The sequence below is a fragment of the Primulina tabacum genome, chromosome 2 (assembly GCF_025594145.1).
Source record: "Primulina tabacum isolate GXHZ01 chromosome 2, ASM2559414v2, whole genome shotgun sequence".
NCBI classification, from domain to species: Eukaryota; Viridiplantae; Streptophyta; class Magnoliopsida; order Lamiales; family Gesneriaceae; genus Primulina; species Primulina tabacum.
In genome coordinates, this window is record NC_134551.1 from 50,023,350 (window position 1) to 50,051,240 (window position 27,891).

A 27,891-nucleotide genomic window follows, 5' to 3' on the forward strand; every position below is an offset into this window, starting at 1 on the left:
TTGAATGAAATCCAAAGTGGTAGATTATTTTTTCAAAACCATAAATTTGAGACCAAAATGACATGAATGACCCGGCTTTAATTCTGCCAATTCTAACGTAAAAGCATTCTGGCGTCTTTTACTACATTCTTTCTATAACTAAAACCAAACCAACTCTCCAAGTGTATCCTGAATTCTTTTTCTCTGTAGTCAATGGGTTACTTTTTGCCTCCATTGCTTCTATTTTCGACATCTTGGATCATCATTTGCAGCTCTTCATCCTAGTAATTAGCTCACATTTCGGGCAAATGATCGAATACAAGAAAATCTGAGTGCGACGAGTACATGAGATTATCAGAAAATTTCGCCAAACTAGCATAAAAAACCAACCTCAGAGCAGTGTCCTTTAACACGATTAGAAGTAAAAAAAAAAAAAAAAAAAAAAACATTTGTCCTATTTCACATCGGTGAACTGCAAATCATACCCCTTCCATTTGAAAAAACTGGAACGAATCACCATGACACACTAATAACCTAGACTTATCATACATGTAGAAATCTATTTCTGGGCCAGACTGATGAAACGTGCTAGAATGTTCGATCAATTGCTGGGCCAGACTGATGAATCATGCTACAGACGGTGCTAGTAATTCACATGCAAACCATTTCCATTGCTGTAAATTCCACCCAAAGAGCCGTTAGCTAACTTAGCTTTCAATGTTGTGGGACCGTTGCTCATCCAAGGTTTCTTTGTCACACCTTTCATTAAAAGAACGTCCAGCTGCCCACAGGCTGCTGCTACCAATCCTGTCATGAGGAGCAGAAAAGGTATAATTGTGTTTTCCACAGGGATCAATTTTCGCGTTTATGTAGAATACCCGATGATAACCTTTCTTTTCAAATCCATTTATCAGGATATTCACGTACAATGTGAACATAAGTGATAAAAGAGTGACTCAAGAAACAATATTGTGACCCAAATATAACCAGACCAAGTTCTTGATTGCACAATTGGCTGGAATTGAAAGCAGCATTCAACAGCTGAAAAAGTACCTAAGAAAAGAGCAGAGGGCTTCCCTGGTCTTGATTTGAATTCAGGGTGAAACTGAACACCGACAAAGTAAGGATGATCAGGCAGCTCGACAATCTGCAATGGAAGTTGATGAAAAACTCGCAGACCATAACAATACAGGGCAAAGCTGCAATCAGAAATCAGTAACCATAACAATATGATAACAAGATATTCACCTCCATACGACAACCACTTTCATCTTTGCCAGCAAAATTGAGACCGGCATCTTCAAATTGTAAGACCATATCAGGATTTACCTAGGCAAAGTCAAAATTTTCAACACAAAACCCTACCTTAACTATCACAAATGGAATGGCATATCAAGAATGTAATCTATTTAAAGTTGAAGTAGCAGTGTGGCTTCAGAAATGATTGTTCACGTACCTCGTATCTATGTCTATGTCTCTCATCAATGAATCTTTCATTCCCATATCTAAAATCGACAAATTTTTACTTCCGATCAGATATTATGGAAAAATGCCAAGTAACAAGAGGTACTATTTTTGGTGTTTCTCCTCAAATGACTATAGACCTCCTTATTCATAGAGATGATAGAGTTCAGACAAGGTTGTGAATTGTGATATTCACAATGCATTTACAAGTACCCAGAGGTGGGCCAGGGAAAAGCATAAATCTGAATTTCAAATGATTTCTGGAAGGACCAACATGGACGAAGTGAAGTAAAGATGATCAGCGGAATCAAATGTAGTGTTGGTGAATATTGGTATTATAGACAAAGATCATCATAAGACATCTACAAGTATCAGCCAACTTGGTCTAAGAAAACTGGAAATCTCATTTTCACAATTGCTCTGAAAGTAAAAGGATAAAATAAACAACAAATGTTTCAATAACATTAAGTGTAAAAGCATTTCCGACTAGTTTAAAAATAAGATGGTTGGATTTATCAGGAAAAAAAATCATAAAAAAATGAATAGCTAGATCCAAACTCTCTATCCTGAACATTCCACACAAAAGAGAGCTTTCATGCATTTTCAGAATCTTTATAGAGCTGCTGGGTCAAGGTTTAAAACTTTGCACAATTTCAAACCAATGGAATTTGCTGCAAGAATAGGTTAATGTAATTTGGACTTGCAGATTCTCATTCACTAGTTTACAAAGCGTGTCTCTAAATTAAATCAACTTAAAACAGAATTTCCTATAGTTACAGTAATATGTTAATCCCTGAGTTAAAGTTCAAGAGTTACTGTTCACAGCCTTAAACAGATCGAAGTACTGGTGAGCATAAATTCTCAAGGAAGGTGGAAGAATCATGAGTAAGCAAAATCATTTTGTATTCATAGCTTTAGTTGATTGGAATCAATTTATTCAGTCCACATCCAGACCTAGATAATGGATTCTTTCTAATTATTCCAATTATTTCTCAGCTATCCACACTAACTGCCTTTGAAATTTCTTGCCGCATCATGAGATCTCATTGTTCAAACCAATAAAACTCCATGATGCCATCTGAGAATGCATGAAGACTTGATTTTCTCATTTTATAAAAGAAGGAACTCACAGTTTTGCTGATTTACTCAAGGAACCATGAAAGTATGTCCTCCTTGATCCAAGCCGCATTGTACCTCCCATATGGGTTTTCGAACCCTGCAAATAGTACAATGAAAATTGATATATTAATGAGATTTTATTATATAAAAGCTTTGGTAAGCAATATTAAAAGATAATGATAGGATGTGGGACCTCAGGCATAAAAATAACACAAGGGTTTTGAGTGTTTGGATCAAATTCGGTGCTGTTCGCATCTGACAGTCCAAGGACTGTTCGTGCAAACTCAATCACAGCAATTTGCATTCCTAGGCATATCCCAAGATAAGGGATCCTATTTTCACGAGCATACTTTGCAGCTAGAATCTTCCCCTCAACTCCTCTGTCACCAAACCCTCCAGGAACTAGTATGGCATCAGCCCCCTAGAAGGCAAGAATTTGTCAAATCACTGAAGAGGATCAACAAAACGATTTCAACCAGGCAATTCACATCCAGTTATACAATAGTTTCCAGGCTATTAAAGCAGCTAGGCAAACCTTCAACAAATTCCAAGCAATTTGATAACCATCTGGATTCTGCAAGTAGATATATCAGCCGAACTGTAAGATGATACCATATAAAATAATAAAAAACAAGCGATACAGATAAAAAAAAATCATATAAGACAAGCGATTATGCCAAAATGTTAACCTCTTCCGCAGTTGCATTTTCAAGATCACTAGCAGGTACCCAATCTACACACAATTTCCTGTGGCAGGCAACAGAAGCATGCAAAAGAGCCTGCAAAGAGTAATCAAACATTGTTAAAGAGCAATCAAACATTGCTAAACTATAACATGATTGTCGGTCTATGTATCATTAGCTACAGATTCGCGGAAGTTTCTAGCACCTTCATCGAGAGTCAGGAATTCACGAGTCCTAGTCCTCTGATGCATAATTTCATTATTATTTAACAAATTGGTATTGATCCATAACCTTTTCTGGGTATTATTGCTCAATACCCTACCAACATGCAAATGTACAAATTTTGAGCTTACGTTCCCTAATCTCTTGCGTAAATGTGAGGGACACATTGAAGTATGATTTGTAGATCCACCTCTCGTGGGCTTGGGTTTCGTGAAAAATAGTTTCTAGCAAAAATATACGCAGGCGATGAGCCATTTGATGTCAGCAGTTGTGATCCATACGAATAAATCATTTAGTAGCCAATAGGCATTGAAGACATCGATCTGATTATGATATTAAAGATTCTTATTTCTTAGATTCAAAGTAGACTCTCCTCGTCTTTCACAAAATCTCACAAAGATTCCAAGTTTTTAAAAAGATATCCTACATATCAATTTACAGAAAGTGTCTTGAAAACACCACCTATGAGCAGCATAAACAAACTGGAGTACATACGGATACAAAAAGGAACATATCAAATGAGTTGTTTTTTGTCATTGGTTCAACCAGATTAAAAAGCTATATGTAGTCACTTGGACAGATCGATCATTAAATTACTAACAATTGAAGAAAAACTCACTTCTTGAATTATCCACAAGTTTAAGTTATATTTGAACTATAGACATTAGAGGTGCCTAAGCTGTCCCAAGGCCTTGTCACATGATTTCTCACGATATAGGGAATAAAAACATCTTATGTTTATAATTGACAACACTTGGCAAGGCCATGATGAGCACCCTATTTTTGTTAGGTGACAAGATTTTAGGATACAATACATATGTAAGTCTCATTCTCCTAAGCTTCTCTCAATCCAGTACCATATTTACACTATAACATATAATTAAACCTGCAAAGAAATTGTTCATTGGAAAATGCATGAGTTCACCTTCAACACAGAGAGATAAGAATCTGTGAGTCCAGTGTATTTTCCGACCATGGCAATTCTAACCTGTTTAAATGGCATGACAGTCAGAAATCTTAAGACAAAGCAAGTTCATTTCATCCCATACTTGAACAATGACAAGAACCTACAGGCTCACGCAACATATCACATAGACTAGCTCTGGATGTCCATTCCTCCAAAGCAGGTTTTCTAGCATCACTACAGTTAATAAAAAATAAAATTATTCAAAAAATGACTCAAAGATTTGTGGTCAACATGGAATCCTAGCCATTCTTATCCTAAAGGAATGAAACAGAATGTTGAAGGTTGCATGACGAACCCATTGAGGTTCAAGACCTTCAAAATTGCCTCATGAGCTTTCTGGTCCTAAATGAAAGATAAAATCTGTTATAGTCATTCATTTAATCTAAAAAAAATATTTATTTGACCGAAGGTGCAGTACTACTCACTCGCAACAGCAAAGGTATATGCCAAATATTAGAAACATCATAGAGCGTGATAATGTTGTCAATCTGGAAGGACAAAATACTCATCAACTTATTGTATAGCATATAAAACTGTAATTTTATTAGATGATACTGCAAGATTATATTAAACATTATACCGGAACATGGCAAAAACGGGAAAGTTTTTCCTTGACGTTTCCCTCAAGTTCCTGTAGAACAAAATAGAACTTTAAGCGGGTGAGGTGATATAATAAACATGACAGATAATCTACAACTACATGCGAAAACAATATGCTGAACTCGTTTGAAAACTGACCTTGGTCAAACATTTTTTTATTTGTGACCTTGAATCTTTTTTTGCAAAATGAAATTCTAACATGTAGAAAAAGCATAATAGACCAAACAAAGGTATTTTTAAAATTTTACTCATAAATAAGTTGCAACATTCAAGAACAAAGCTCTCCATCGCTAAAAAATATGATGCAAAGTTTGGTTAGGCCAAACACACCCCCACAGGTGACAGGCCACAACCACCGCCGCATGCGCGCACGCGCATATATATAGAGAGAGAGAGAGAGAGAGAGAGAGAGAGAAGAGAGAGAGACCAATGTGCTGCGGCATGCCAATATATGTGGAATCAGGCCCAAGCTTCTTAATCCCCTGACACTATGTTGAGTTGGCTTGGTTTTCTGAACAGGTAAAAACCATTTCCATGCTTAAATCATAAGAAGAAATTACCAACACGAAAAATAATGACATTATGAAAATTTCACCTGCTCGCCAACGACACTTAGAACAGGCACTAAGCTAACATGAATCAAGCAAAAATTTCCATCACCTGAGAAGATCAAGAGTCTAAAAGTGTTGCAGTTAACCTTTTAAGGGAGAACGACAATAGTAAAAACTATTGGTCCTGTACACTCTTAAGAGCGAGGTGCAAAACATGATCTTACCAACGCGGTATGAAAATTGTCCAAGAGCCTCCATGAAAGGCATTGATTCAATATCACCTGAATCAGGCAAAAAAATCAGTTTAAATGATAAAATAATAACAAATGACATTTAAAATATCAGTATTAACGGGTCTCATTGCACACGAGATATCGAGTTTACCAATAGTTCCACCCAACTCTATGACACAGACATCTGCAGGACCTTCTTTTCCATCAACCGATATTGCTGCCGCACGTTCAATCCATTCTTGAATGGCGTCAGTTATATGAGGCACGACCTTCATGGGAAAACAGGTAAGTGAAACTACAAGCTGCCAAGAGTGGAGAGCATCATAAAAACCATGTGTCAAAACGGACATACCTGAACTGTTTGTCCCAGATAATCTCCCCTTCTTTCCTTCTCAATAACAGACTAAATAAAGAAATAGAACTTTTATCTAGTCAAAATTTATAGTTCAGACTAGCCGATGAAGATCTGAAGAGCGTGACACAATATAAATGTATCAAAAATATAAAGAGTCCGGATACTTGCCTGGTATATTTTTCCAGTTGTTATATTATTATCTCGAGTCAATTTTATATCCAAGAACCGTTCATAGTTTCCAAGGTCCAAGTCCACCTGAAAGAATTAGGTCACAGTTTCCTTGTCAAGTAATGGCGACTGGCAGATGAAATATGCCAGATGTATAATCTCAGACAAATAATGCACCCCGTCAGAATATTTATCACTCAAATAATTTTTCAAGGAGGGAAGAATTAAGTGCCTCCGGATTGTTCAAACAAAAAACGCGAGATGAATTGCAGGTTTCAAATATTCAGCTGTTCAAACACACCAAAACCCTCCACCCAGAAACATCTCATGGAAGATGTCATAAAATCTAGGCATTTCCATAAATTTTTTATCACAAAACACACCTCCCAGACCCATCAGAAAATCCAAGCCCAAATGCGGCCAACATTATTATTGACATAGAATTCGCAATAAAATAAATTGGGATAATTTTGCATAAAAGATGCTTTCTAACCTCTCCACCATCATCAAGGACAAATACTTCTCCGTGCTCGAACGGAGACATGGTTCCAGCATCGGTATTCAAGTAAGGATCTGAATATATAAAGCCAAATAGAGGGGGAAACGCACATTAGTTCGTGTTCCGAAATAAATACGGGATAAGTTACAACGACTCCTCTCGCCTTACACTCCACAGAGCAGAGGAAACCCGACAAATACAGAGAGAGAATACAGGATGAAGGTGTATTGGGAAAAAAGGGGAACAACCATCATCAAGAAAGTAGAACATTTCCCAAAGTCCCAAGTAGGGAAAAAAAACAAAGATTAACTTCTTTTTCTCCAAAGCATGGCGCTAAAACCATACATTACATTCACAACTCACACTTAGAAGAACAAGAAAGGGACGGGAACAGGAACAGAAACAGAAACAGAACAAGAAAGGCAAAAAAACAAAACCCATGAAAAATGAAAACCAACCAATTTTGATGGAAGTAACCCGGAGTCCACAGGCCTTGAGGATGAGACCTATACTGCTGGCCGTGACCCCTTTCCCAAGACCGCTCACAACTCCTCCCGTGACCAAAACGTACTTCATTTTCAGTCCACTTCGAGCTTTCCGGTTGAGAAAGAAGAAACAGGTCCTTCACTCGGCACCTTATCTACTGTAGTCGATAATACCGCTGAAATTCGAAGAGAGAAATTAGGAGGAGGGAAGGGAATGAATGAATGAGATGGGATGTGAAGAGGGAGTGGCGGCTTTTATGCTTGAAGGCCGGTAAGATATCAGGGCACGCACACACTTCAATAGTCGATCGACACGTTGTTCAACATGCACATTATTCTCCCCGTACATTAGTTACTCGCCCCCAAAATTTAATTTCATTTATTTTTTAAAAAACAAAAAATATGGATTTTTTTTAATTATTACATAATCTTGTGTTTAATGCAAATTGATTGCCTAAACAATGTTAAAATGAAAATGAAATGAAAAATTATATTCACATTTCTAGCATTGTGCCAATGGATAATGTGATTTATAATAATAATAATGACAAAAACTTGTCTGAGACGGTCTCACGGGTCGTATTTTGTGAGATAGATCTCTTATTTGAGTCATCCATGAAAAAATATTAATTTTTATGCTAAGAGTATTACTTTTCATTTTGAATATTGGTAAGACTGACTCGTCTTACAGATAAAGATTCGCGAGACGTCTCACAAGAGACTTACTCAATAATAATAATTTATATTTCAAAAGCCCCTTGACTTGACTTAAGATAGACATCCCGTGATCTAATACGTTTTGCAAAAAATTATATTGTTTCATATGGTAATATATATATATATATATATATATATATAATAAAGGCAATAAGATTTTAGTGATCCCGGGGCTATAATATCTCATACAAAAATAGTATTAATTAAATAGTCCATATATATATATAAAGGAAAAAGGGAAATTGGATCATACCTCGCTTTCGGAAAGTAGTTGATAACAAAAGGGTAAAAGGAGTGGGAAAAGTGAAGAGGATGGGAGACAAAGGTCAAAGTTGCAACGGATAAAAGTGCTTCGTATTTCAAGAAAAGGCAGCTAATAGAGTGCACACCCAATGGCCCCATTACTTGTTCATCGAGGCAACAATGGATAACAATATGGTTCGTTGTTACTCTTTTTGTTTTATACCAACGGTCTCGGGGTCCCATTTGCTCCCGGTTTACTCCAATCCTACGTGTCTCGTTTTCCAATGTCTCGGGCCAACTTTGTCACACCCACCCCCTCGAAACTTTTTATCCCCAATGTTTTACATTTTCCCACTTTATCTAGATAACTTTATTTATTCCTTTTTTTTTATTATATGTTTATTTCATTAGCTTTTTTCCCATTTTTCAAATTTAATGACGATCTCTTGATATCAACGTCTAAACTCACGTATGAATTACATATGGTTCTACGTACACTTGGCCGCACCGCATAGGTGTGAGACAATCTTCTAACAGCCTCCCCGTTTACTAACGACTTTTCGGTGAAGTTTTTCTTTCTAATTTCAACATTTCCCTTTCTTTGTGTTTGTTACATTTCGGGAGTCATACGGCGTACTCTATTCCGAATACAGACAAGGCCGTGAATCGATTGGAAGCCTCCTGTATGTCAAATTTTCAGGATAATATATAGTCCAAAATATGTGTGGTTAATATCTAAAGATATAAATCACACCAATTGTTGGGTGATGAGAATATGAATGAATTGATCTCAACACAGTTATATGTATAAAATATATGTATAAAAGATCCGATCGTTACTGTTCATATCCTTTTCATGACCTTGTAACTTAAAAAATTAAAATTATGCGCGATTGACTTGAAGTAACTCGTGTTGGTACAATGACGATAATCATACAATAGAGGTGTTGCAATGTTTTTATGACAATTAAAAACAATGAAAATTAAACTACCTCCTAAATACTACCCCGAAAACAAAATATTACATGCACGTTACTTTCCATAATTAAAGCTAAATGTAATATAAATTATTAAAATATTGTAGAATGAAATAATACATCTTAAATTTATATAGAATAACATGTATCGCGCAGACACACAAAACATGCGTGTCGCTGCTTGTATGCATCATGCGTGGATAACGAGGAACAATCCTTGGACAGAAACAACTGTGATCGGTTCTATGCTCCTATCGCCAACTTAACCAAACGCACCTTTGATTATGCAAATATAACCCAAGTAGTCAAGGACTGAATTTATTTGTAACTGGGAGACAAATTTTCTTTTATATGGATTACTTTGACTTACGATCAAATCGATTGATCCTGACATAAATAAAAAAGTTTATTTGTCATTACAACACCCAAAAAAAAAAAAAAATTTGCCGAAAGTGAAAAAATAAAAATGGATAATATAATATACTGTCTAATTAGTAAATTTTGTGATACATATCTTATGTTTTTTATTTAGATTACTCGTATTTTTTATGTCAAAATATTATTTATTATTATAAATATAAACATAATTAACTCATTTTATAGATAAAAATAGTTAAAATTATATAACAATAAATTTATTAAGAATATGTTTGACTGAATTTTCTAGGGGGCGAAGAGCCACGTGGAGCTGAGTAAACTCCAAAATTTCCATGCGTGGATGTAATCGTAGCCGTCAATTATGACGTGATAGACATAGGTTAATTTCCTTGGCTGGCTTCCTGCCCTGTTCGGTGGTCGTTACATACATTGTTTAATACGGCATACCTTGTTCCCAGGCCACTCCCATACGGTCCCCTATTCTAAGCACGCTTTCAGTATATATAATTAAATTAAATAAATAAAAAATTGGAATAAAATATTATGAATTATCAAATCATAGTGAAATTATTATTCGGTGGATTTACCTAAAGTTGAACTAACATTCGGTTTTCGGTTTATTTCATCCTACCCATGTGGACATTGCCCCCAAAATAGGATAGATGATCAAGATTTGCACATTCATATATAGGACCCACTTTTTTTTTTGAAATTGTATATGTGGCAAGATCTTACTCATTGAAATTGAAGTGAGGGTAGTGCCCACATAGGTAGGATCTCATTAACCACGGTTTCTATGGTGAATTAATTTTTTTTAAAATTTTTTTTTCCGAACGAATTTAACATACTATAATCGATTTAAAAAACAATTAAATATGAGCAATTAAACGCTGTGGTTAGTACTTCACCATGTAATTAATGAGTGGGTCTCATGTGAGACCGTCTCACGGATCCTAATATGTGAGACGAGTTAATCATGCGGATATTCACAATAAAAAGTAATACTTTTTCATGGATGATCCAAATAAAAGATCCGTCTAATAAATACGATCCGTGAGATCGTCTCAAACAAATTTTTGCCGATTCATCGTATTTTGCCGGCTACTATCTTAAATATTAATTAATGTGACAAAGTGCACCCGTGGTTGGAATTTTGGTAGGTGGGAGCCACATTAGCAGATAACGTGCCTCACCAAACCCCCGTCCCTGTTCTGTCAAATAGGTCATTTTTTAATTATTTAAACTTTTATGTGTCCTTTTATTTATTTTTTAGAAAAAAATAAATCGAGGGGGGGGGGGGGGGGGGGGGGAATAATATATATGTTAATTAAATTAGAGCGATTTTGTATCTGTAAAATTATTGAATTGAATAATGTATTATTTTGGATATTATTAATAATAATAATGGTTGGTTGGTCTGTTCATTCACTTGACAAAAACGAGAGCGTTCTTCTTTGAATTCTGTGATGTTAATTGTCAACAACCGTCGATCCGAAGCGTACGTGGCATTGAGTCACGTATTTTATCCTCTTTCCACTATTGTCATTTTACTTACAATGTTTTCTAATAAATTAATAAGAGTAATAAAAGAAAGATAAATTTCACGGTCTTTGCTACACGTGGTGGTCGAGTCACTGGTAATAGTTTTATTCGGATAAAATATCGAATAAATTATAAAATACGTCAAAACATAGTACGAGGGTATTAGGCCAAAAACCTGCGGAGTAAACAACTACTTTTTACAACGGCCACAAGGTAACTCACTTATTTCATACCGTTGAAATTTTCTTTATTTATATTATCCACATCAAATATTTTTTTCATATATTTGTGGATATGCCTCTCCCTGGCCAAATTGTTTTCTAGGGTGGGAGCAGTAATTGTTAATATTAGAATTTGGATCTAACTCAACCTCAAAAGCTAGTTCAAGAGAAGGGGATTGATCAAGACCATATATACAATTTCCAAGTATTTTATCCAACCGATGTAAAAAAACTAACACACCCTCCTCACGCCCATGAATGAACATCTGGAGCGTGAAGTTTACAAATGACCCAATTATGGGCAGAACAAGCGACCCAACTATGAGCAGTCCAACACATAACAGTTGAACCTGAGCTCTGATATCATGTCAAGATTGAAAATTGGACTTAACTCAACCCTAAAAGCTAGTTCAAGGGAGGATGATTGTCCAAGACCGTATATACAACTCTCAGTTATTTTATCCAACCGATGTGAGACAACTAATTGTAATCTCTCTCAATTTGTTTCAAAGAGTAGAAGGTTGTAAATAATTGTATTATTTTTATTACCTTTCAAAAATTTGTTCTTGCCCCTCCGAAGATTTTTAATTTTGTCGTCTTCCAACTTTATTTTTCTGGTTCCGTCTTGGTAATTGCAGTTCAACAGTTGAGACAAACGGTAGCCTTCATATGAAGTCAAATTTCATTCTCATGGTGGAGATCCACGAAGAATATTCCGGATGATTCAGATGGATATACTCTATAACAAAACTCAATTTGGCAAGAACCGAGCACGATTTTAATTATTAGTAAAAATTTATTCTAATTTTTAAGCGTTACCTGGAAAAATTAAGGCCCAAGTTTATGGTTACAGTTTTTTGTGACATCTTTACGTGTAATATTTGTTTAATTAATAAAAAACTTGACACTTCTTTAACTGCACTTCCATGCTTTTTGTACAAAAAAGATATCGAGATTGTTGTAAGGGGAATTTGTCAAAAAATCCCTATTCTCATTCTTAATTTTCTCTTTACTCTCTATCCCACTAAAACTTTGTTTCAACTCCTCATTTCTTTTAAATTTCCAAATTTACCCTTATATCTATATTTTGAATAATTGGTTTTTCTTTTGTAAATAATGGCCGATCATGCTTCCGTAAAATAAATTAAATCTTTTACCCTCTTTGATCGGAGTACCACCGGGTTATATCCACCGTATTTTACAGACTGCTCCTCACAGCCCAACCACGCGATCTCAACCGATGGTTACTGACGTAGATTCCTTCAGCAGTACTTGGCACAACTCTAATTCGTTTCACAACTCTAATTCGTTTCCTACCTTAGAGTGTACAGTAGAAGATAAAATTTTGAAAATAATACATGAGAGGGGCTAAGAGCAAAGATCTCTTTATTCAAACACCAACATTTTATTAATACATAGTAACCTCCTGTAGAGGAGGAGAAACTTGTTTAGCTACTCACAGTAGCTGAACTCACTACACACATACACTTGAAATAAAATATTACAAATAGATTGAAGAAAAATGAAAAGTTGATCGATGCCTTCATCTTCCTTCTGCCTGCTTATTTATAGAAGGCTTCCTTCGGATTTGAAACTCGGACTTTAAATCTTCATAAGCCTTTACAGCTTGCACATGGACCATGTAGTGGTTTGAGTGGTCCATTGAGATGGTGGTTGAGTGGTCCATTGGGATGGTCCCTCCACCTTTCTTGATTTGTCTTCTTCTAGATCATTAATCTAGAAATAGTCATTTCTTGAATTTTTATCTGCCTGCATAAATATTTTATATGCATCTGGATCAGATCAGCTTGTATCTCCCTTCCTGTTTCTTTGAGCCGTTTATAATAATCTTTGGAATTTTTCAGCTCTTTTCTTGTTGCCTTAATCCTTCTTCTGGAAACTTTGAGATATGAAAAATACATTTTCTTTTGTTTTCAGTTTTGGTTTAAGTCTGGTGTGGTTTACTGGTTCCCATCTGTCTTTATTTATAGGTGAAAATTTCGGGACCAGTTGTTTAGCTTTTATTCATTGGATTCCTCTTTTTTAAAGATATAGTATCTAATGTCCTTTTGTCTTTTACCACTCATTATTAGTGGTTTTCGTGTCATCTACCACCTATTATTGGTGGTCCTTGTCCTTCCACTCACATAGTGGTTTTCTTTTTTGCTAGTGGGCTGATCACATGTACACCTTTAATTTTGTCGAGGAATCTTTGGTTTTCGTTGTCCTCGAGGAAAACGTGAAGGTGGTCCATCTCCACTTGTGCTTGTGTCGGTAAAGTGTTTCCGATCAGATCTCAATTTGAATCCTTTACCGAATTCAGGTTCCTTCTGGTTTTGCATTCAAGGCAGATGTTTTCTGACCATCTTCCTATATGTGCCATGTTACAGAATTTTCGGCGAGTCTCTTTACTAGCCGGCAGCTTGCTGTTCCACAAAAGATTTCTATTTTTCTCGAATAAATCTTATGCAAAACTTGTGGTTTTTCCTGTCATAGTGTTTAACAGGAATGATCCGTTCATCGAATGATTATAAAATTTGAACGGGAACTTGACTTTGTCCATCTCAGTGAGACAGACCCATAGAGCCCAAGCTCTTCTGGTAGAAATGTCATCTTCAGTAATTGAAGCAACCAGGGGTGTTTCTTCTGTCGGAGGGTCCTTGATAAATTTTTGAATATTTGTATCCGGCCTCCTTAACTTAATGAAATAAAAGGCTTCATGGGAGCCTTTTCCTGCTGGTTCTGGTGCTGCACTAAAGAATTATAGCTCCAAAACATCTCCTCTGGACAAATAATCATTATTCGCCCAAATCTCGTGAACCGCTTCCTGGATCCACTTTGGTAGTCCTGAGATTTCCGGAAAGCTAGGTGATGTAGTATAAACTGAGGCAAGAGCCCCGAATTCATACCATGTTTTAACCTCCTTTGGATATGAATTTGGTTTCACTCATACCCTGAGATATTTTCCTGAAACATCAACCCTGTTGGTGGCTGGGTTAATGCCAATTCTTGTCTTTAATTTCTCCCAATTCTGTTGATAAACCTGAAATGGAGAAATTGTTGCTTCGTTAGTACCAACCTTAGATTTGCATTTGTCAATACGAGACCTAAGGTTGATCTCTCCCTCTTCAATCCCCGAGGTGAAGGGTTGACTTGAAGACTCAAGATAAGGATCAGGAGTCTCAATTTTTGTTTCAGCCGACTCATCTGGTGATGATCCCGACTTAACACTTGTGCAAAGGGTATTTGAATCCCCCCCTACAGGTATAGAGTCCTGTACTCGAAAACTCTCCATTTGGGAAACCAATGGTTTCTCAATGCCTTGGAGGATAGGCCTTTGCATTACATACCATAACTGAGTATATGCCTGTAAACAATCTGTAATTCGATCAGAGACAATTCTCTTATCAGCTTGTTGTAGCCTTCCCGCAACTTCTGCGTTAACGGTCAACTTGTTGAACTCGGTTTGAAGCATTTCAAGGTGTTCCCTCAAATTCCTCTGCATCTTGATAATAGCATTAATATCAATGATGTCCATCTCTTGTTAAAAAATCTGCAAGAATATTTTCATGAGATTTTATTATCACAATATCAAAAATATGATTCTGACATAGTGCATGTCATCTTAATAATCTAGCCTTCTCGGGTTTAGACTCAATTTTATTCCTTAAGAAAGCTTTAACCTGTGTGCTATCAACATTCAAAGTAAATTTCTTTGCAAGTAAAAATAATGGTCATTTTTCAAAAGCCCTTTTTACTGCATAAAATTCTTTTTCGTTGATATGCCATCTAATGGCTTCTGCATCTGAGAATAACCCACTGCAGTATCTGCATGGTTGTTCTCCATCTGGGGTGAGCTTAGTAAGAACTGCTGCCCACCAATGATCACTGGCGTCGGTATACAATACCAGATCATCTTCGTCTTGAGGAATAGCCATTTTTGGAAGATTTTTACAAACCTTCTTTAAATGTATAAGTCCTTCTGTGTGTTCTTTTGTCCATATAAATCTTGCATCTTTTTTCAATAATGGACTGAACACCTTTCTGTGTTTTGCTAGGTTTTTGATAAACATCCCAGCAAAATTAAAAACTTCCTAAGAAACTTTGAAGTTGCTTCTTGTCTTTGAGACTTTCTGAAAAATTCTGCACCTTTTCCACTATATGTTCTTGCAGAATTATTCCTGACTCATCGATTTCAATTCCGAGGAATTCAATCTTTCTTGTAGCAATGACTGCTTTCTTTTCAGATAAAACCAGTCCTTCTTTCTTGTAAACATTAGAGAAAATCTCTAAATGCTTAACGTGTTCATTCATATCTTTAGATGCTATTTAAACATCGTCAATGTAAACAAACATAAATTTAAAATAATCTTTAAAAAGATTATCCATTTTCCTTTGAAATATTTGGGGTGAATTAACCAATCCCATTGGTAACACTTCCCAAATATAATGTTCTTGAGGTGTGGAGAAAGCTGTGAATTTCTTGCTTCCTTCCTCCATCCGAATCTGATAAAATCCGGACTTACAATCAAATTTAGAGAATATCTTTGCATTGCGTATGCAACTAATTAGATGTTCTCTGCTTGGTATAAAATACCCATAAAACTCCAGAATTTTATTAATTTCTTGATAATTAATAACCAATCTGGGTTTTTCTCGTTTTATCTCACCATGATTTCTTACCAGGAAACCTGGACTACTATATGGTGACATACCTGCTTTGAATAAACCAAGGTCCAAATGTTCCCTGATTATAATCTGCATATCCTTTTGATCAATGATGTTCATTGGGATAGGCTTGCAACGGACAAATTCATACTCTTTGTCTTCCTTAATCTTAAGGCAAGCTTTGAGTTGATTTATGTCCCACCATGCCAAGGGATCTTCATTGTAATTTTCTCTGATCCTTTTCTTGACATCTTCCAATGATACCTTAGATTCAAACTCTATTTCATTTGTTTGTAGAGTTATTTTAAGGCATTCTATATCTTCTGGTTGAAGTACTTGATCTGCTCTTAACTGGAGCATTGTTTCTCCAAACCGTCTAGAATCCTTCATTTTTGGGTTTAGAAGTTGTCCTGAATCACCACGCTTGCTGCGAAACTGGATTGACAATTTTCTGTAAAATGCCTCTCTTAGTCTCTGGACTATGATTTTGTGATCACATGGTGTTGTGAACACTAATCTTCTAGTCTCATTTTCTTGAGTATAGGACTTGAACATCTGTAGGAAATTATTTCCTAACAATATGTCAGCTCCTGTATCATGAAAATAAATTGGTGGTGTCTTTACCTTGTACCAAGATATTTGTCCCGCACCGCCAATCATGATTTCTGTCATCTCAATCCCTTTACTTAAGATTAAGATTCTTCTAGAAAAATCTCTTACAACAATCTTTGGTAATTCTTCTTCCCAATTATTTGGAAAAATACCTCTTTTTGATGTACAGATTCCAGCACCTGAATAAATATAAGCAGCAAAGTATTATGCCTTATATTGTTCATACAACATTCATACTGGAATGTATATGGAAAATGGACTTGTGGTCATTGGATTTTCCACATCTTATCATCTGTCATAAACTCCATTCCATACTCTAGACGTCTCCAAGGTTTATGTTCCTCGAGAAACTCTAGTTCAAGAATCAGTCGATTTGATTCTTTCCCTGGAATTCCTTGAATATGAACTTCCAATTCTCCGATATTAATCAGTCATTGGTAAGTTCCTATCATAGATTGTTCCAAATAGTATATTGAATTACAAGGAAATTGATTCCTTTGCTTAGTAATATCAAATACTATTTCGACTTCCTTCCACCCTTCTGGGCATCGAAGTTTTCCTATTGTAGAAAAACTTTTTAGCTCCTGTTGGGTTTCTATGACAGGCGTTTTTCCCCATCTGTAACTTGTAATTCTATCTCCTTGAAAAGATAGTCTTCTTGATTCCAATCTAAGACTTTGATTCCTTTGTATAATCGGTTTGTCTTGGATCTGGATATCTGTTTTCTGTATTAAAGGAAACTCAACTCTTTCTGGATAAATTGCCTGAGCAACTTTTCGAATATCTCAGGGATTTCAATAAACTCATTTCTAATAAACAATTCAGAATGATATGTATTAGATAGAGCATATTAAATTTGATAGGTAATAGAATATGGTCTATTACCTTCTTTCATCAACCTTTTTTCCTTGAAGTTCTGATGCAATGTCAAGGCTCGGCTGAAATCTCGATCTGCCAGGTTGTAGGCTATCCTTGGATAGATTACTCCCACAATCTTTCCTGCACAGAGATTTCCTGAGATTGTTCCCAGTAGTGAATCTTGTAGATTCCCCATTCTTTTATCGCATATAGCAATATCAATGGGTGAATCTATCCCTTCTTTGAAAGTAGCCTTTATCATAATTTGGATTGCTCCAATATGAATCCAGGACATAGTCCTTGGTACTTCTATCTTGAGTTTTTGTAATTCCTCCTTAATTTCTTCGGAAGGAATTAACTGCATCTCCATTCTATTTCTTGTAAGTTTCATCGGGATTGTCATTTTCCTTCTAGAAACTTTATAGATTAGATGATGCTTTCTGTTCCTTAGGCCAAGACTTCCTAAGAACTTTTCTACCTGTCCTGCAGAGAATCCTTGATATCTCTGTAGGCTAGGATTTTCTCTCATGATCCTTTGGACCATATTATGAGAGATTGTTGTCTGACTGAAAAATCCAGACAAATCTTCATGTGTTTTGTGTCGAAACACCTCGTCCTCAGTCAGATTCCGATTCTGTTCCATCGGATCCTTCTTGACTTAGAACTTCTTCTTCTTCATATATACTCTCATCTGAGTCAATGTCCTCAAATAGGTATACTTGAATAAGATCTTGGTAATAAACAGCTTCTTCAATATCCGGGGTAGGATCAAAGCGTTTAATACCTCTTTTTTCATTTTCTGGACAGTTGGTCGAAATATGACCTCTTGCTCCACATGTCCAGCAATTACAATCTTTAAAACTTTCATTTGCTCGAGTATGAGCTCTTCTGAAAGTTTTCTTTGTAGGTGTTCTTCCTGTGCTTCGAGATGTACTCGATGCTTGAGATGATATCCTACTCCTTGATGGTCTGCTTCTTTGTCCAGATTTATAAGATCTGGCTTTCTGTCTAGACCATACGATTCTTGGCTTCCAAGAACTTCTTCCACTTCTAGCATAAGGATGAGTTCTAAAACTTTTCCTCTTATGCTTCTGTGGTTTACTTCCAATAATTGTTGGAAGATCATTTTCCTTACAACACAAAGGAGTTCTTTTGTTGATACCCCTTAAGCGTTTGTAATTCTTTTGTAATGATGCCATGTGACACCATTCTGCCAATTTTCCTTTAAGGAAAGAGGCTCTTCTTGCTAACGTATCTGGATTTTCAGGTACGTATTCCCTTATGAGCATTTCTCTTCAAGGGCTTGGCATTTTTGCGAAGAAAAGCTGCATAGCTATATCTTCCCCGACTCCTGAATTCCATCGATATTTAGTGAATAACATAATATATTCATCCACTAAACATATATCGTGTAATTCAAGATTATACAGAGCCTGAGTATATTTCTTCCTCTTCTCTGTATCCTGACTATTAAAATAGTCTACCCCTATAAATTGTGCTTTAAATAGGGTGGCCATTTTTCCGGCTATCTCGCTCAGAGATTCTCCGGCCAGGACTGACTCTTTCACCCAAGCAATCTTCACCGATCCCATTAGACTCATTTCTAAAAGTTTAATGAATCCTTCTTTGTTGAGATCAAGTGTTCCTGCTGCGATTCTCATAGCAGATGTCCAGTCATCTATGAGATCTTCCCTGTTTTTGAAATCTAATACATCAAGGTTAAGCATAACCCCGTAAGAATGTATCGGATCTAAAACAGTCTTCCCGTAGGGTGTTTGGTGCAAGGGAATTTGATTTCTCCTTGTCCTAGTTCCCGCAGGGTGTGATCCTCCACCAGTATGGAAATCAGATTGAGATTCTCTCATGTTTACATTCTGAGATCCCACACTTTCCCTTGGTGGTTCCTGAGAAGATGACCAGGTTATAGCAGGTATTTCTCCTTCTGCTGTGTTCATCTTTAGATCTATCACTTTGAGATTTGCGAAAGATTCCGCGAGCTCTTGTAGATCCTCTAGACCAATCTTTTCTAAAGTTGTCATCAGATAATTTTTTTTTCTGAGACAGATTTAATTAGATTGATCATCTTTTCTTCTTCAGTTAATGGATTTAACACCACTCTGGCCTTCCCTTGTTGATGTACAAAGGTTCGGTGCCAAATGATGGTGGTAACCAACCTCCTGAAGTTCTTCTACTAGAACTTGGTTGTTGTTCTAGTTTCTGAATTCTTGTTTGAATATCCTTTAATATTCCAAGAATTTCTTCCTGGGTTTTAAGGATTTCTTCAACTCGTTGGGGTACAAAATATAGCATGTTGCCATAATTTTGTACTGTTTTCTGGATTTCTCTAAGATCTAAAGAGAGCTTAGAGGAGTCTGGTACTATCTCCAGAAACTTATTTGCTTGAATCATAAGTTTACCTGAGAGTTTACCTGAGGATGCTGTTGCTTCCCTTTCTGCTTCTGATATCTAACAATAGTTAGATTAACTTGTTGATATTCCAGAATTTTGGAATAAATCTTGTAAATTATTTTTCTCGAACCTAAGTTCGGATTCACATTTTTTTCGAAATTCTCCTTCTCTTGCAATTAGTTACTATTAAAAATAAAATGCGTGTTTGAAATAAATCAACATTTCGCTCTGATACCATTTTGAAAGCGCGGAGGATCAATTAAACTTAAAATAGAAATGATGGTATTTTTGTCCATTTTAAGGTATTAGGGAGTTTAAAGAAAGTTTTTGATGTGTAGGGAGTTTAGGTAAAGTTGAGTTTGGATTTGGGGATTTTTGAGCAATTTACCCTTGTTGTAATTCATGAGAAATATAGTTGCACACATAATAGTATACATGAAATTCATTTCTTGGTAACCATATTTCTTAACGTGTTTGTGGTCAATAAGCTATCTAATAAAAAAACAATAACATGATGTGGCAAAAGCTCGAGTTTTATTAATTTGATATTAGTTTCGGGTGAATCAATTTAAAAAAAATTTAAAAATTCAGATTTTAAAATAACAGCTCAGATATAGTGGCAAATTTGATACTGCCGTGAGTTGGGTAGGATCCATCTACAAGATAAAGATTTTGATTTTTCATTGTATCCCAACTGCGATATATTTTTTTAGATGATCTGCAGTATGTAATATTACTTTAGGAGGATGTATGTTGGATTGGTCTGTGAATGTCCAGTAGTTGTACATGTTCTATTTTTTACATTGTTTAATAAAAATAATTTCATTTCAAAAAAAAAATAACCATAACTTTGCTGCTCCGAAAAACTAAAAATAGACACAAATAGAACAAATTTTTTTTTTAAAAAAAAGAATATTTTTGCCATTGTATCATCATTTAATTATTATTATTTTTGATATATAGATGACATATAATTAATTTATTTTATCGATCGATGTCAAAATCACTAGTATATCTTATCTAATTCTATTGTCTACTAATTAACATCAATAAATACGTAGAGAATTGATGTTGCCTTGCTAATAAATGTATTATAAAATTTTAATTTTAGTTGTTGATGCAATTGTTTGACATAAATATCATCAAGTGAGAGCTACAAGTTCTACACTAAAACAATATGAATTATGCGTTAAATGTCTGATTATTTCAACTCATCTACGTCAAATCTCACACCAAAAAATATTCCCGTAATTTATATATATATTTTATTTTACTCACGTTGATTCTTATCATATATTTAATTATCTATTTATAAATTTATTAATATAATTATAAATAATTTTTACATGTGATATGATTAATATTATATTATTAATGTAATATTTAAATTGTTAATTATGCAAAAAATAAAAAATGAAGAACATAGGCAACAAGAGGATAACACATTTGGAAAATATTTAAATGCTTGTGCAGAATATAGATCTAATTTATGAGATTGTTGATGATCTGTTTTGTTTCTCGTTTTTTATGTTTCACTTAAATTGTTATCTTGGATATTGTGTTTTAAATTACGATGTTGCATTAATTATTTTTATAAATTATTCATAAATTTTAATTTATGAATATAATAAAATTATAAAATTCACATAAATTACATATTATAATATACTAATATATTATTTATATATTAATCTGAATAATTCATTAATTATTTATAATTATTTTTTAAAAATTCAAAAAAATAAAAATAAATTATAGACCCTTTGCACCAAATTCGATGCAAATGCGAAACCTCGCGCCAAATCCGGAGCTGGAAATTGGAGGCACCATTTTAGCACAGAAAATGGCAGTATTGGAGATGAGACAACACAAATTGGGGGCACCATTTTAGCACCGAAAATGGCAGCATTGGAGATGACTTATCACAAAAAAAATCGCAAGACGAGTCAATTTTATGAGATGGATCTCCGACCCAAATTAAATCAAGAAAATATATATATTTTTATGTCAAAAGTATTATTTATCATGAAAATTATGAATCAGGTCGTCAGAAAATCTCACAAATATAGACTCGTGAGACCGGATAAAAAATCTATTCATGAACTAAATGGTGTTAAAATGCTTTTTTTTTTGTTTTTTATTTCATGAAGTCTACCATTTGTATGACTGCACATGGTAGTACAGTAACGTTAACTGACAAAATATTTGTTTGTTTTTATATAAGATGTGTACATAATGAGCTACAGGCGATTAGTCGTAGAATATCAAAGCGAAATGTGGTTAAAGACTTTTTATGTAACGTGTGCATTCGTAACTCGAAACACGTGGTTAAAGAATTTTTTTTTTAATTGAAGAAAAAGAAACAAAGTGTACTGCGCGCCTGCAGACAACTTAAACAATTGTTGCATCCAATTTAAAACAAGAAAAGAAGAAAGAAGAAAGAATACAAGTCAAACTGGATTTCCACTTTCCATAAAGTAACAAATACAAGTAGAATTGAATATCTTCCACCGAATTGCAGAAAATCTTTAACGAAAGCGAGAGAACGTGTAGATATCACTTATTTCATCTGTGCATACACATGGGAAAGGAAAAACAGAAAAGAAGATTTGAAATTTTGCGTGTTATTTTGAATTAGATTTGATAGAACCTCACCCTCACTCCATCGTCTAAAAAAAGTAGTAAGAAGAAGATCAAAACGAGAATTGATCTCCTTCTTTCTTTCTAGATTTTTTTTGTTGTTGCTAATTTTAATAAGGAAAAACAAATTAATTCGTTGAGGTTATGTATTAATCATGTAACTTTGGTTTTTGTTGGTTTTTAATCCTATTTCACTCGAGTGCTGTCGTGGCACCGGACACATCATTATTTTATGATATTACGTCAGTACTTTTTAGTGTCACATCGGTATTTTCCGGTGTTACGTCAACTTTGCGAAACAAGACTAAAAACCAACAAAATCAGATGAATAAAAACTACTTTGGCATATTAAAAAACCAAAACCAAAACAAAAAATACGACAACTTAAGAAGTAAATGGATTATTTTCTTGGATTTTAATACTGATAATATAGAATTGTAAAGTTGAGAATTCATGAACGAGAGACAGGTTGCCCCTTTGGGCGGTTTGTCATGTTGCGGCCACGTGCTTTTAGGTAACGACTGTGGCCTACTAGGACCGTTGGTCGGTTGACAGAATACGATGTTTCGGGCACTGACCCACCGATGCCGACAAATTTTTTTCTCCATGTGACAAGTTTTATCTTATTTTTCTTTCCCGCTTCAGCATATAGAGCGGTGTGCTTGATTGGGGGAGGTAAAAAAATGTAATGATGGATCCCAACAACAATAATTATAATGGATGTGGTCCTGCAACTTCCCATTGATTATGTTGTAGGGTTACGGTTTTACTTATGGTGGGTTTGGGGGAGCATAGGAGCGGAGAAGCAGCTGAGAGCTCTCCCATTCCAAAGTCTCGGGAAATTCAGTAAATGTTGTTAATTGAGGAGGCTACTCAGTCTTGTTGTACACTTTGGAAGAGACCAGATTGAAAACTTTGTGGAGCTGTTGCTTAAGCCACAAATTTGCTCATGGGCAAGTACTCTGATCCTAAGGGGCTCAACTCGACTGAATCCTGGACGTGCGTCGAACAAATGAGCTTGGACATCTTAGATTGCATAAGATAAATCCATGTGTCCTTTGTGAAGTAATCAAAAATGGTAAGAAAGTACATTTCACCATTGTATGTAGGGAGTCAAATGGACCCCAAATGTCCATATGAATCAACTGAAATGCGGATGAGGATTTGGACAAACTAGCTTGTGAAAATAATATTTTACTTCACTGTGAAACATGGAACACTGAGCAATTAGATAGTGAATAATTTTTTTGTATAAAAGATAACAAGCATTATTGATATTGACATATGTCCTAACCTCTTTTGCAAAGGATCAATATTGGTCGACGTACAAGGTAGAGTAGCGGAACAAGAATGTTGTAACCTATCATATTTAGACATAACAGATGGAAAGGTAAATCTATCCATAGAAGTTGACTTTTGAATTGTCTTTGAGGTAAAGCACTACAACAAAAATGGCTTTTCGCAGCGCGCAAATTATCTTTCCGTGGCGCACATTGCACGCTGCGAAGTTGCAAGCTGTTGAAAGTTCAAGATTATCCGCAGCGTACATGTGCATGCTGTTAATACTATTATCAACGGCGTGCATATGTAAGCCGTTAATACAACTATCCGCAGCGTGCAATGTACGCCGTTAATATAAAAAAACATCTAAATAACCGTCGCTAAAGTAGCGACGGATTATAAACCGTCGCTAAAGTAACGACGATATTTAAATTTAACGATGGTTATTAAACTGTCGCTACATTTCGCGACAGTTCAAAAACCGTCGCTAAAGTTTGCGTAAAAATAAAATAAAAATTTACTTTTATAATTTAATAAATTTTAAAAAAAACTACAATACAACTATGTTAAATTGACTGATGATCTTAACTGACACTTAAAGAAATTAACCAAAAATTGAAACAAAAAACGTACCTAAATCGAAATTAAAATCGTATAAGAGAGAAAAATTAAGTGTTGTGAAGTGGTGTGGAGGAAAATGGAACGAAAATCGAATATTTATAGACAATTTGCGACTTTTAGCGACGGTTTCCATTAAACCGTCGCTATTAGCGACAATTTAATAAAAACCGTCGCTAAAAACGACGGTGATTTATTAAACCGTCGTCGATTTAAAATCGACGACAGTTTATCATATAACGTCTTTAAATATAGCGACGGTTTAAAAAACCGTCGCAACTTTTAGGTAAAACCGTCGCTAATTTAAAAATTTGCACCCATTTTTCGCAGCGTGCTTTTAATGCACGCCTTGAATGCATAGGGTATTAACATCGTACATTATTGCACGCTGCGGATAATATATAATATTACTTTCCGCAGCTTGCTTTTAATGCGCGCCGTTAATGTATATGTTATTAATGCACACCGTTATTTCTGTCAAGTGCAACAATATTAACAGCGCACATATTGATGCACGCCGTTAAAAGTACTATTCGCAGTGTGCTTTTAATGCATGCTGTTGATGATGTGTTGCGGAAAATTATTTTTCTTAAGTGAAGTGATAGAGCTCATGCCTTTCTTTACCAATCTTCATTGTTCTCCCAGTCCCAAGTTTCTGAAATACGCAAAAATATGGGTAAAATATACCAAAGAAAACATGATTTTTGTTAACTTGGACACTGACAGAAGATTGAATTGAAAGTGGCAAGTGTATAAGACATGTTTAAGCTCAATGGATTCTGTCGGTGAGGTTGATCCAATCTTATTAACACTAGCTTTACTACCATTTGGTAATCTTACTGCGCTAGTGGAGTATACCATTGATTTAGAATTTTGTAATAGAGAGAGATCATGAGCTATTATGCTGAACCAACATAGGTCTCGATCCATACCCATGCACCACAACTGGTCATGGATCGTTAGAATGGTCCAGCATGAGCCGTAACCTATGACTCGTAACAACACTTTAAGAATCTAGGTACTTAAGTCTGGAGGTCCTGAGTAAGTGTTAGGGGAGGCGAAAGAAACCATATTCTGGGGGTGAGATATTATATGAATGACGGTGCATGGGCTATGGCTTATGCTAGACTATCATAACGACCTATGACCAGTTTGTGGTGCATAAGTATGGGCCGAAGCCCATGTTGATTCAGCGTAATCCGTCAAACTTCTCTATCCAGTGAGAAAACTCGCGCTCCATTGATCTTGTCAAATTGTTCCTTCGTATCTATCCACACTATTGAAGAATCTTATACATATATTATTCTAACAAAAATCTCTTCGAGATTGTATTCATTATCCACGATAGCACAAATGCATTGCATCTTTCCTATTGAAGTGATGTTTGGCTTTCAACTGGTAGTCTTCGACAACTTCCATCTATGAACGCGATCTTGTGCTTCGCTCGTAATGTAATCAGCATAGCTCTACTCCAAATGCCTTAGTTTTCCACTCTAATTAGTTGTTCATTGACCAAATTTGTTCACGGAGTATCAGATGAGTGAATATATAGCGGATGATTGAAATTGTTGTTATTTGCCATCAAATTGCTTGAAGAAATCACCGCGATATACTTTACAGCTACTCAATCGAGCAATTGAATCGAAAAATGATGCCCTAGGGACGAATCCTAGGCTCTGATTCCATGTAAAAAAACGAGCCTATTGAGAGAAAATTTCACTGATTTGATAGAGAAGTTTGACGGCTGACCATAAGGTACATTGAATAGAGAAGTTTGACGGCTGACCATAAGGTTCGACCGTACGTATATACCTTGAGTTCTCAAATTATGTTCAATCTCCTCAAGACTGAATTGCATAGGAAACAAAATAGATAATATGCAATGTCTTGCCTCAGGATTCAGATGTAATACTGGTATCACTGCTTGCAATGACGTCTGCAAAACTTTTAACTTTTGACAGGGAATATCGAAGCCTGATAGCGAGATCAATTATAACTATTGTGTTTATGACTCGGACATCGCCACCGGATACGGTGTCGGTGCATTTTTATTCCTCATGGCCAGTCAAGTACTTATCATGGTCGCAGCCAAATGCTTCTGCTGCGGAGATCCTCTGAAACCAGGCGGTTCAAGGGCTTGCGCGGTTGTTCTTTTCATCATCTGCTGGTACGCATACCTTCCTTGCACATGCAAAACTATTAACTTTAGTTCCTGTGAGAATTAGCAATGTTGAGGTAGATTATATTCTTTTAGAGACTAACTTGAGATGCTTAATTACCAACTTAATATTTTATGTTTCATTCATCCAACTATACACATTACCCAATTTTGTTTGGTGCAGGGTAACATTTTTCATTGCTGAGGTTTGTTTGTTGGCTGGTTCTGTGAGAAATGCATATCACACCAAATACAGGACCCATTTTTTTGACAACCCGCCTTCCTGCGAGATTGTTCGAAAGGGAGTCTTTGCAGCAGGGGCGGCTTTCATTTTTTTCACGGCATTAATCTCGGAGTTCTTTTACTATAGTTATTCGAGGGCTCGGGTAAGTTTCGGTCCTTATGGAGGTGCAGCAGGAGTTGGCATGGCCGCTTACAAGTGAGCCAGATCATACTACTGATTATGGGCATTGATGCTGGTTTTTCTTCCTTCTTATAAGATTGCTGTACCTATCTTGTGTCACATTTTTATAGATGTTTTGTAACACTTATTTTACTGTGCAAGTCAAGTTTAGCAAACAATACATAATGCTTTACCTGCTTTACTATTTTCACTCTTTTATTAAAGAAAAAGGTATTCGTCGCCGATTCTCTTGATTGACACTATATTTTCATGATTAATAATGAAACAATAGATAAAATATTAAATTTATGCATTACTCATTAACACATTAGTTATATAAACTAGAATAGATTTTGAATGTTTCGATTATCGGAAAAACTTGAAATTCATCATAATTAACATGAAACAATACATAAAAATAGAATGTGAATTTGAAAATTATGGTCTTGCTCTTCTAAAATTTAAAAATATATTTGAATATATTTGAAATTCATCGATCCAAACACAACCTAAATTTTGTGATGTGTATCATGTTTTAATGGTATACAGTTCGAAGGAAAATTCATGTTTTATCACAAATATCATTATTCTTGTTTAGTAACATTGGCCCAAATGTACAAAGGTAATACCAATTTTTTAAGTTTCTATTATTTTCATGCTTATGGATTCAACACCTAATCTTGTGTTATGAACTTGTGATTGTGATGTGGATGGGATATGAAATGAGATGCAAAAACCAGGTGGCGTGTTTGCCTTATTCAAGAATGGAGTACATTGAAGGAGGTGGCAAGTGCTTGCTAGGTAGGCAGAGAGGAGTAAAAAGAGAGTACCAAATTTGAAA

At 35.4% G+C, this 27,891-nt stretch overlaps 2 protein-coding genes across 2 annotated transcripts; one reads left to right on the forward strand and one right to left on the reverse strand.

Annotated features, from left to right (window-relative positions):
* Positions 1–7,600, reverse strand: LOC142535342 (uncharacterized). The gene is made up of 21 exons (XM_075641758.1): positions 7,299–7,600; positions 6,835–6,914; positions 6,342–6,428; positions 6,171–6,221; positions 5,970–6,087; positions 5,810–5,866; positions 5,630–5,694; positions 5,462–5,545; positions 5,015–5,065; positions 4,860–4,922; positions 4,730–4,776; positions 4,539–4,608; positions 4,393–4,455; positions 3,252–3,341; positions 3,098–3,136; positions 2,756–2,983; positions 2,574–2,659; positions 1,436–1,484; positions 1,228–1,308; positions 1,033–1,126; positions 1–786 (listed from the first exon to the last, which is right to left on the reverse strand). The coding sequence occupies exons 1-21, from the start codon at positions 7,414–7,416 to the stop codon at positions 623–625; spliced, it is 1,785 nt and encodes a 594-aa protein (XP_075497873.1). The 5' UTR covers positions 7,417–7,600; the 3' UTR covers positions 1–622.
* A 7,595-nt stretch (positions 7,601–15,195) lies between these two features.
* LOC142537837 (uncharacterized) lies at positions 15,196–27,194 on the forward strand. The gene is made up of 3 exons (XM_075643322.1): positions 15,196–15,255; positions 26,451–26,656; positions 26,832–27,194. Exons 1-3 carry the CDS (start codon positions 15,196–15,198, stop codon positions 27,088–27,090), a joined length of 525 nt encoding a protein of 174 aa, XP_075499437.1. The 3' UTR covers positions 27,091–27,194.
* The last annotated feature ends 697 nt before the right edge of the window (positions 27,195–27,891 follow it).

Coding starts and splice junctions, on each gene's coding strand:
- LOC142535342 (XM_075641758.1), bottom strand. CDS start 7,416: ATGAAGTACGTTTTGGTCACGGGAGGAGTTGTGAGCGGTCTTGGGAAA. Junction 6,222..6,341: donor CAACTGGAAAAATATACCAG/GCAAGTATCCGG, acceptor TTCTTTATTTAG/TCTGTTATTGAGAAGGAAAG. Junction 4,609..4,729: donor AAGGTCTTGAACCTCAATGG/GTTCGTCATGCA, acceptor TATTAACTGTAG/TGATGCTAGAAAACCTGCTT.
- LOC142537837 (XM_075643322.1), top strand. CDS start 15,196: ATGGCTTCTGCATCTGAGAATAACCCACTGCAGTATCTGCATGGTTGT. Junction 15,256..26,450: donor ATGGTTGTTCTCCATCTGGG/GTGAGCTTAGTA, acceptor AACTTTTGACAG/GGAATATCGAAGCCTGATAG. Junction 26,657..26,831: donor GTTCTTTTCATCATCTGCTG/GTACGCATACCT, acceptor TGTTTGGTGCAG/GGTAACATTTTTCATTGCTG.